The sequence below is a fragment of the Cavia porcellus genome, unplaced genomic scaffold (genome assembly GCF_034190915.1).
Source record: "Cavia porcellus strain 051 isolate PalLab524CR breed Dunkin Hartley unplaced genomic scaffold, mCavPor4.1 scaffold_5, whole genome shotgun sequence".
Lineage (NCBI taxonomy): Eukaryota > Metazoa > Chordata > Mammalia > Rodentia > Caviidae > Cavia > Cavia porcellus.
In genome coordinates, this window is record NW_026947488.1 from 26,425,024 (window position 1) to 26,436,262 (window position 11,239).

The following is an 11,239-nucleotide window of genomic DNA, read 5'->3' on the forward strand; positions in this document are numbered from 1 at the left end:
ACTTGATTTTCCTGCAAAACAATTAACAAATTCAGACAAAAGCATCTCCTCTGTAGATCTTTAAAAGTTTTCTGAACCTTAAGGAGCTTAAGAGGTAGGCCCAAGTGTTGGCTGGAGCTCAAACATAAGCCCTAGTGCAGAAACCAAAAAACAGACATAATAGTGAATTTCAGTGACCAAGTAACCCCTAACTTAGCAATAGTAATATGGTAATCAGCCTTTCATGTGCTGGGCTTGGTGACACACACTTAATATCTCAGTATTTGAGAGGTTGAAGCACAAGGATTGCGAACTTGAGGCCAGCTTGACTATAGAGGAAGGCCCTGACTCAAAAAGAAAATACAGATGGGCATAGTGATACACACTTGTAATTCCAGCACTCAGGATACTGAAGCAGGGGTGATTACCCTGAGTTGAAAGCCAGTCTAGTCTACATAGTGAGTTCAAGGCCAGCCTGACCTAAAAAGCAAGACTTGTCTCAAAAAGAAAGAAAGAAAGAAAGAAAGAAAGAAAGAAAGAAAGAAAGAAAGAAAAGAAAGAAAGAAAGAGGGCTGGAGATTTAGCTCAGCAGCATAAGAGCCTGCCTTGCAAGCAGGCAGTCATGAGTTTGATCCCCGGTACCGATAAAAAGGAAAAAGACGAAAGAAAGAACAATATTCCCAAATAAATATAAATAAATAAATGCTTTTACAGGACCGTATGATTTTTTTACAACCTAATGAAAAGATAAACCTAATAACCTTTTCTAACAACCTAATGAAAAACATAAAAATGGAATACTATTCCCATTTTATGAAACAGGAAAATTATTTTGAGGCAGTAAAAATATGGTTACAGGGAAAGTTAATAGCAAAGTTGGAATGAGAACATAAATTTCTAGTTTCTCAAATTAGTGCATTTCTCAGTATATCACACAACCTGGGGAAATTTTGACTTATTAATTTAGTTATATGAAGTAGCCAACCCATTCTTATTAGCCAGTTTTAAAATACAAATCAGTGTACAGACTGCTCATGAGTAGTGGCAGAAGCAATATCCCAATTACTGGAACTTCAATGTCTTTTTTTTTTTTTTTTGTCTTTTTCATTTTTATCAGTACCAGGGATCGAGCTCACAACTGCCTACTTGCAAGGCAGGCGCTTATGCCGCTGAGCTAAATCCCCAGCCCCCATCAATGTCTTATTTAGGTTCAGTATAGTAGTATCTCTTAGAGAGTTACATTGCTAGAGAAAAGAGGTCTTAGAAAGTTCCTACAGGACTGAAAATAGGCACAAGCTCCATAAAGAAAGTTCTTATGAGACTGAGTAGCTGGGGAGGATGTATTCCTAGTGATACAAGCAAGGAATCTGCTAGACTTGGATTTGAATTTTGGCTCTGTTACTTTATAACTTTATTCAGTATATAAAACATTTCTTATGTTCTACAGCTGTAAAATGCAACTAAGAACACCTATTTTGGGAAGATATTAGGAGGTCAAGGTGAGGAGTTAGGGGAATAGCATAGACTATGTAACATGGTTAAGCATTTAAGTTCTGTGTTATACTGCCCAGGTTTGAATCTCCATCTTGCTTCTTGTTAGGTATTTGACTTCAGAAGTCACCGAGCTTGTCAGCATTCCAATTTCCATATATGTAAAATGAAAAGAAATAGTGCCATCACAGTTGTCATGGAATGAGATAATATTTGTTAGTACTAAAGCATAATGTCTGGCATATAGCCCACTAAAAGGTAAGGTAGTGACAACAATGACAGCAGTGGTGAAAACCCAGTACCCATGTTTTGTACCCAAAGCAAGAATGGGAAAGAAAGCTACTCAGTCCTGTTCTCTTCCATTTATCACACCCCACCTTTCTTCTTCAACCATAAGCCAAGGACACTAGACTAGATGGCAGGATACATGGCTTCAAATTCATTTTGCTATATATTATTTATGATCTTTTTTTCAGTATTGGGAATTAAACCCGAATACTGTAGGCATGTGTTCTACCACTAAGCTACATCTCCAACCCTTTTGATTTTATTTTGAGCCAGGGCCTTGCTAAATTGCCCAGTCTGGCCTTGAACTTTCTATCCTCCAGCTTCAGCTTTCCAAAGAGTTGGGATTACAGGTGTGTGCCACCACACCCAGCTAATTATGAAACTTGAAGGATCAAATTTAACTTCCTTGAAGTATTTTTATGACATATTGCTTACTCTGAGTTGTTATAAACACCAAATGATTAATAGATTTTAAAGTAATTTGTGATCTGTAAAACACTATATAAATGTGATGGGTGATTCTTTTTATCTGCCACAAACTAAAAAATAAATATTTTTACCAGTAAAAAGCAACTTTATCTCCAAGTTTCTTCTCATGGACATTTCGATCCAGGACATTGTAGCAGATATTGGTAGTTGCTCCTTTCATCCACTCAATGAAGATTTTCCCTTTGGTCACATCAAAGTTATACTGCAGAAATGGGCCAGGGCATGGGGTCTTCCAGTAAAAATCCTTGGCGATATCACTCCAAAACTCTGCAAAAACAACAAAAACTCAGATATTGCTAGATTGTTCATGGATCTATGCATGGGACCAAGACATATCTTTCTTGTCCTAGGACCCACCATCGAGGTGCCTTCCTTACCTGTCTAATCCCAAGGGCTGAATCTTGATTCAAATTCTTTCCTTTGTCCTTAAAATTGTCTATCCATTTTGCACAATAGGTATTCAATATTTTTTTTCGTTTGTGGTATTAGGAATCACGTCAGTAAAATTTTTAATGAAACAGTGAAAAGAAATTGTTTTTCCACAGAACATTCTATGATTACCTCTTACTTCTCTCAAATTGTTCTCTCTTAGCAATGGTTTTTTGAGCATCTTTTACCACCGCTTGCACAAAGTGTTACTCACTATGTACTAGATGTTACTTTAAACTCTTTTTTAGGTATAGAATTTCATCTAATCCTTATCCCACCCCAAAAAACGAAGCATTATTTCAATCTCATTTTTATTGGGTTTTTTGGTTATTGTTTTGTTTTGAGACAGTCTCACTATGTAGTTTAGGCTAGCCTTGAACTGACCATGTTGCCCAGACTAACTTTGAACTCATGGCAATTCTCCTGCTCCAGCCTCTTGGAGTGCTAGGATTACAGGCATGTGTCCAGTTCACTCTCATTTTATAAATTTGAAGAGGCTCAGAGAGGTTAACCAATTTGCCTCAGGTTACACAATTTACCTAACTCAAAATTTGAATTTTGATGAGGAAGATATTTTTACTAAAAACCAAAAGATGAATTTTTCTCTAGTTCCTCACCAAAGGAGAGAGCATAAATATGGGTTGTAGGGGAACCAGGACTTACATTAACAGAAATTCCTTGTGGTTAAAACACTGAAAATAAAGAAAATAAGAACTGATGCTGTAGGGCCAGGTAGCTCAGTGGCACAAGCACTGCCTGGCAAGCGTCAGGTTGTAAGTTCGATCTCCAGTACTAAAAAAAAAGAAAAAAGAAACAACGAAAAGAACTGATTCTGGGATGGATACATAGCTGAGCATATTACACAATGATTCCAGGCATCTGATATTTATCCCAAGGACATGGAAAGCCATTAAAAGATTTTATACAAGAGAGCTACATGACTAGATTTACATTCTTAAAAATCTGCCTTAATACTCTGGAGAAAATGTACTCAACAAGCAAAACAAGCAAAGGCAGAGAATTCAAGATGAATACTGGTTTGGGAGGTAGAGGGGAAAGGGACATTTAGAACTAAAATGAGGGATGAAATCTTACAGATTATCATCTCCTTCATTTCGTAAGAAACAAAATCATATAGGCTACGTAATTTGTTCCAGGTTCCATTATTTAGAATTTATACAATCTAGGCTAAACATGGTACTATCTGCTACTCCTAGCTACTCAGAAAGCTGAGGCAGTTCAAGATCAGCTCAGGTGGGACTGGGGATTTAGCTCAGTGGCATAAGTGCCTGGGTGGCAAGCACAAGGTTGTGAGTTCAATCTCTGGTACCACCAAAAAAAAAAAAAATATATATATATATATATATATATATATATCAGCTTGGGTGACACATGAGACCCATTCTCACAAACAAACACAAGAAAATGTATGCAACCTACATGGAGAGAGAACACTAACACACGAAATAGTTTTCAGTACACAAAAGGATATAATTTAAACCTAAGTCACATGGTTTAAAACCTTTCATTCTATTAAAGAAATCTAAACTAAATCAGTCCTAAAGTGCCATTTATACTAACAAAACTAACAAAGATAAAACAAACCAACAAAATGGTTTAGTGGTCCTGGGAAAACAAATACACCTATACAATAATGACACTGTTAAGAAATCACCACAATCTTATTGGATAGCAAGGTGATGCTTGATAAGAGCCATAAAATTCTTTTGATCCCTTTATCTGCTAACTCAGCTTTGAGGAATATACTCCAAGATAGCAAAGTGATTACTAAAGAGATGTTTAGAGCAAAACTGTTAATAATAAAAAAAAAAAACTTAGAAACAGCTCAAAGCCTCAAAATTGAACCCAAAACCTTGCAATGGTAGGCACGCTGATGGAAACTAGTAATAAAGTAGTAATATAATAGGATACTGAATAGTCATTAAAGAAAAAGCAAGGGGAAAATGCATTTAGTGAATGTCATTCATGTATCAGCGCTAGACTAATTTCATTTAGTATTTGTGACAGTATATAATGGTCCTATAAAGTGTATGTTACACTAATTTTTCTACATTTTTTAAAAATCAGTACCAAGGATCAAACTCATGACCACGTGCTTGCAAGGAAGGCGCTTATGCCATTGAGCTAAATCCACTAATTTCATAGATAAGAAAACTAAAGCTCGGGAAGCACAGGAAACTCTCCAAAGTACTGTATGTCTAAGTAAGAATAGAGACACTCAAAAATTTTCTTACCCAGCTGAGCATGGTGGCACACACCTGTAATTCCAGCACTCAGCACTCTGGAAAGATGAGGTAGGAGGATCACAAGTTTGAGCCCAGCCTGGGCAACTTGGAAAGACCCTATCTCAGAATAAAAAGGGCTGGGGATGTAGCACCTGGGCTCAAACACATTACTGGGGAGAAAAAATTTTTAAAAAAGCTTCTCTAGCATTGTGAGGTTTTAAATTCAATCTAGCACCTCTAAAGGAAAAAAAAAGAGGAAAAAGATGAGGATAGATTGGGATAATGAGTTGGTAGTTTTATTAGGTAGAAAGGAACGGAAGGAAAATGAAGCAGGGAGGCAGGGAGGTGAGAGAGACTTTTATGTATCCAGGATATCAAGAATGACCTGTTTAGAATGAAGGGTGTGGTAGGGACTAAAAGAAGATAAGGCTAAAGAGGTGGAGTGGGGCTAGATTAGAAACCTTGAAAGAAAAGCAGAAGTTTAACTTGAAGCTGTAGGAAATATTAAAAATTTTTGCAACTACACAGAAAAACAAGTGTTTCTAGAATATCATCCTAATGGCTGTTTAGCTAAATCTCCTGGAGAGTTTGAAAGAGATAAGCCTGGGAGACGAAATAGGGGGATGCTTCCTTGATATAAAACATCTGTGAAAATGGAAGAAAGCTAAATCTGAGAGACAGTCTGAAGAAATATTTGACAGAATTTTGTAAAAATCATCCTTTGAAATCAGGAAAGAATAGCAGCACTACGAGGAGTACAGGGTCTATAGTAAAGACTGTTCTGGTTCAAATCCCAACTCTGCCACTGTTATGACTGTACAAGTCAGCTTACCTCTCTAAGCTTCAGTTTCCTCCTCTAAAAAGACGCTCATGACAGTTCCCCTACCAATTAGACTGGAATTGTGCTTAGCAACAGTAACAATCTGTAAACAGGTAACATATGCAGATATCTTTCTAGAGGAGAGGTTGATGAGAGATTTATTCATTTGGGACAGTGCCACTAGCAGGAATTTTAAAAAAAAATTGGTAAATTTTGAAAACTAGAAATTGGTAAATGGTGAGACAAAATTGGTAAATTCTACTCATAGTCATGTTGAATATGGACCAATGACAAGATATGTGAACACAAATAATTAATAGCCCTGTGCCTAAGTGAAATACTGGGTACATGGGTAGATATATAGAAGTTATCGTGACAGTAATAAATCACCCTTGGGAAACATGTAAATTCATGATGTGGGAAAACAGAAAAATGAAGAGGGCTGAGGACAGACTTGGATAATGCCTGCTGCAATCAACTACTTTACACTTGATTCAGTCCTATCCTGAATTACCCAGTAATTGCTCCATCCATGTTATTTTTGTTATCAAACTAATCACCATTTATTGAATGTCTACTGCTTATCAAGTATTCTGTAATGCACATTTTGCTTATTACTCACTTTAGACCTTAAAGAAACCTATGAAGTATTTTTTTCTTTTTATTTTATTGGTACATTTTAGATATATGTAGTGCTAACACTCTATACCTGTTATGTTATATTTTGCTTCTGAGGCAAGTATTATTATTCCTATATCGTAGATGAAGAAAAAAACACTTAGAAAAGTTTAAAATTTTGCCTACGACCCAGTTAATGACAGGTAGAGCAGGAATCTAAGGCTGAAATTTCACTGTGTGATTTGTGGCCTATGCTTGTCTCACTACCAGACATCAAGCTGACTCAATTGCAGTTTTGTTCCCTTACTGAGACTAAAGGTAAGGACAGGGAATTTTCCTGGTATATTTTAAAAGACATGGAGATATAATAGAATCTTAGTTACTAACAGCTGGTGTTCAAATTTTAAAAAAAAGTTTGGACGGAGGTACAGCCCACTTACCTAATGTAAGAGACCCTGGGCTTGATTCCTAGAACTGGGAAAAATTGTTTTTAAAAACTTGACATTCAGGGGATATAGTTTAGGGGCATAGCACCTGCCTGGCAAGCGTGAGGCCATGAGTTCAATCCCCAGTACCAAAAAAAAAAAAAAAAAAAAAAAAAATCTAAAAAAAAATCTGACATTTAAGTGACTTATTCAGTCTTATGTTAGCGATTTCACTGGCATTTCTCATATACTAAAAAATAAATCTGGGATCCCAAGATGGGACCCACACCATTTACTGCCTTCTCAAGAGTTGTAGAGTTTCCAAGTTAGAGGTCTCAAGAGGCACTGGCTGAGTTTGTGTGAAAGGGCAGCAAAGAACTTTCTCTTCTGGCCTTCTCGGCCTTCAGAGATCTTCTTTTCACCTCAAGAGTCGCCTCTTTTTCTCTTAGAACTGTCCTGGACGAAACATCCCTCTTCAGATCTCAAGGAAATTCACCTCTTACACCAAGGAACCCCGCATCTCTATAGAGTCCCTACGTCCTCACGGAACTGTTAACTCCCCAGGGATCACCCCAACTTCCAGGGAGCGTTCGGCTTGCAAATCCTCCTCATAGAACCCCATCTCCTCTCAGAACCCCTTCTCCTTTTCGGAGCACCACAATTCTTAGTGAATCTCCATCTCCTCACCAACCGCTCAATTTACCAAAGGAACCCGCCCAGTTCCTCTCCTCACTGGCGCCCCCCTTCGAGCTTGCCGGGCCCAGCCTCACCCCGCGGCTCCTCCACGGAGCGCCGGTGCAGCTCGCGGTAGCGCTGCAGCGAGGGGACGTGAGCGCAGCGGCTGACCTCGGGCGGCGGAGACCAACTCCGTGCCCGGGCCCCGCCTCCAGACTTCTCCCGGTTCCCGCTGCCGCTGCCACTGCTACTGCGGCCCCGTTCCTCGGGAAGCCCCATCGCGTCGAGTTCCGAGCGCAGCTGCAGCTTCTGCAGGCTCAGCCGGTGCCCGGGAGCGAAAAACAGTCCAACCCCCGCGAGGTGGAGCCTTTATCTGAAGGGCGGGTCCTGGCGGCAGGGCGAGTCCTAGGCAGCCAGTAGTGGGTGGGGCCGTGTGTCGAGGGCGGGGCCAGGCTTAGAGAAAACGGAGATACAGGGACCATACAGAAAAGTCGAAGGGTAAGGGGGCGGAGCCGACTTGCCGGAAGGGGTGGGGCCGTAGAGTGAAAGCAGAAGGGGCGGAGCAGGCACGACGGGAGAGAGAGTGGGATTGTGCTATCACCGCGCAGGGGCGGGGACAAGCATGACAGGCGAGGAGGTGGGCCCGTGGAGTGATGGGGAGTAGCCAGGCTTAATGTGACAGGACAGGAGGCAGGACCATGGAGTGACCAAGCTAGGGTCTTGGAGTGACAGAAAAGGGGTTGGGTTAGGGCAGGACTCCAGCGAAAAAAGACGGAGATCGTACGAGGAGTTGAGTAAATCTATCGTAGAGTCTTCTAGTGGTCTGATTGCACCATCCCGACTGTCATTCTACCGACTTGGAAAGCCAGATGGAGAACATTCCTCTAGGTGACAACCTTTCTGCCAAGTCCCCTCCTTTCTGAGCAACACTCCATTCTGTCCTCAGGAAAAAGTCCCTGACCTTGAGGGCACAGCCCTGTGGACAGGGCACCCTCTCGGCTAACCCTGAGGCCAGCTCCGATTTTCTCCCACTTCGGAGGACGTGTTTTCATTCTCCTCGCTTCCATAAATCTCCACTTACATCTAAACTACAAGATTCTTTAAGTGACTAAGAAAAGCCTTCAGATCTTTGCAAAAAAAAAAGAAACTAAACAAAACGAAACTCCTCACTTCACAAATGGTAAACCCAGAAAAAAAGAAGTAGCATTTGCAAGGATTAAAGAGTAAACACTGACCAAGTTAAAGCAACACCTGGTCCCCTGACTTTAATCTGTTTTTACTGTCTTCCAGTATAAGCCTTAAAGTCTTATAAAAATCTTATAAAGTATCAAAGTCAAAGAAAATTGGAAGAATCATTCTACATTCTCTTTGCTTCCCAGTTTCTTTAAGGGATTCCTTTCACCTGCACAGTTTGAGCTCAGCTACCTCTGGTTTCCCTCTGTTCTCTCTACCCAGAAAGAAGTCTGACAGGATCCTTCATCTCCTACCTGCACTCACTATCAATAAGGGCCCACCCTGAGCCAGGTGTGATGGTGCATGCTTGTAATACCAGCACTCAGGAGATTGAGGCAGGAAGATAGCTGTGAGTTCAAGGCCAACCTGGGCTACCTATCAAAACCCCGTCTCAAAAATAAACAACCACAAAATAAGGGACCATCCTACTTGTCAATTCACAGACTGACTATCAAGGCAAGAAGAACCCTTAAATGTCTAAATCCAAGAGTGACTCTGAGGTCTAAAAAGTTGGTGCCCACACAATACTTGCAACCTTATCTAGTGCTGCCCCCCTTCCTGTCTGCTCATCTATTCTTTGCCCAGATGATCAGAAGCCTAAGAATACCCTAAGCAGAAAAGTCTCCCCCATGTTCAGACATATAATGCAGAGCCTACTCAGTCCTCAAGGGAAGGATCTCGGCCCACTGGAGACACACAGATTGGACATGGATGACAGTGATGAGACATACACTTACTCAAAGAGACATCACTTGCATTGAAAGAACACACACTTCACTGAAGGTACATAGACTCACTAAGGGAGAACAGATCTTTCAGGGTTGTGTGTGTCAGATCCCATGGAAAAGCTCTAAGGGACATAAATGTCTTGGAATGGCACTGATCCTATTGAGGAGACATGGATTTTCTCCTAAGAGATATAGAAGCTGCCAAAGAGATTGAGCCCCCAAGGAGAGGATTCAAATCCCACCGAAGGGCCTTCAGTTACACTGAAGAGGTGAATATCACTGAGAGGACACAGACTTCATTTAGTGGGGCAGACATGTCCCCACTAAATGGGGCAGACACCAGACCTCACAGAAGCAAAATAATACTTCATTGAGGAAATAATGTCCTCTCTGTGGGGAGGAAGGCTCATGTAATTCTACCTATACAAATAGAAGCAATTAGTATAGCCACCCACCATCACCACACAGCTTTGAGTGACCTTACCTCCTTTCAATCCTCTTTCCTAACTGGTTCTCCAAAACCCTACTGTTTCCTACCCACTGCCGCCACCTCCTGTCTACCGGCGGTACTGCGTGCGCTATGACCGTCGTATGTGCTGAAATTGTGTTTGAGCCTGGTGTCCGGTGTTAGCGCGATGTGTGTCCACGGGCTTGACTACCTTTCTCCATTTACCTGTGGACTGTGTAATAGATGTCTGGACTGCAGGCCTCGTAAAAGAGAAAATATCTCGCATCCTTAAAGAAGTAGCACAAGCTGTACTGTGGTTGGAACTCCTGAAAATGTGGAAGTGATGGATATGTTTGGATAAAATGAGAATCCACAAGAATAAAGTAATGATGATGATGGCATTGAGTAGATGTTAAGTCCTTTATGAGGCACCTTCAAACCCTTATTTAATCCTCATCACGACTCTTTAAAGTGAATACTATTGCTGTTTCTATTCCACAGGTAAAGGATATGTCTTACCCAAGATCACACATATTGTTAGCAGTATTACCGGAAACAGCACTCAGTTATCTAACCTGCAGAGATTCTCAGCGTTTTTCCTCCCTTTCCCATCCCCTCTCTCTTCCCCCGCCATTTTTTTTTCTCAAATGTCCTTTTCTAGAACCACATTTAAAAGAAAAACTCTTAAAATGACAATAAATATTCAGGTTCCAAAAACCTCGTTCCAGGCTACTGAATCATAATTTCTGGAGTGAAATCTAGGACTTTGCTTTCAAAGATCCCAACACACAGTGAAGTTTGAGGATCATTCTCCTATGCTGACGGATCAGGGTTACAGAACAGAGTTGCGGTTGAAAGAGGATCTGAGGTCAGAAGGGAGATCGTTATCCGAGAGGAGTCTGGAGGTGAATAATCAGTCTGGGGATGAAGTAAGAGCTGGGATTTTTAGAGGGATCTGTGGGCAAGGTGAAGGTAAAGGTCTAAAACAGAAGTAGTAGTCTGAGATTGAAGAAGAGCATCTTAGAGTAAGGAGAGGTTTGTGGTCCAAAGAGTTTTGGGTCAGAGACAAGATCTGGGGGTCAGAGGGATTTGTGATTAGAAAAGATCTGTAATCCAAAGAAAGAGTCTGGGGTCTGCGTAGATACTAGCTGGATTCAGAATGGAAGAAGGAAGGGGTTTGACCCCGGAGTTGCGTGAGTAGCCCAAAGCCACCTTCATCGGCTTGCAGCACACTCACCACGCCAATCCTCCACCGCCTGCTAGCTCTCCATCGTCCCGCGCCTGCGGGCTAGCTGCAAGCTGCCAGTGCTAAGCAGGTGGGAGCTAGTCAGATAGGGATGCAGTAGACTGTGGGGGCGCCCCCTCACGGC

General features: G+C 41.2%; 1 protein-coding gene across 4 annotated transcripts in view; it reads right to left on the reverse strand.

Annotated features, from left to right (window-relative positions):
- The window catches only part of Acss2 (acyl-CoA synthetase short chain family member 2), a 51,164-nt gene extending 40,042 nt beyond the window's left edge, over nucleotides 1-11,122 (reverse strand). Inside the window, exons 1-2 of one of the 4 annotated variants that reach the window (XM_063248480.1) lie at nucleotides 11,107-11,122; nucleotides 2,319-2,514 (exon numbers count right to left, since the gene is read on the reverse strand). In XM_063248480.1, coding sequence (XP_063104550.1) covers nucleotides 2,319-2,407 — 89 coding nt within the window. In that variant the 5' untranslated portion in view covers nucleotides 2,408-2,514; nucleotides 11,107-11,122. Of the gene's footprint in view, nucleotides 1-2,318; nucleotides 2,515-7,555; nucleotides 7,824-11,106 lie in introns of those variants that run through there. The other 3 variants (XM_003467739.5, XM_063248479.1, XM_063248481.1) reach the window with 3 other exon arrangements.
- Nucleotides 11,123-11,239: the final 117 nt, after the last annotated feature.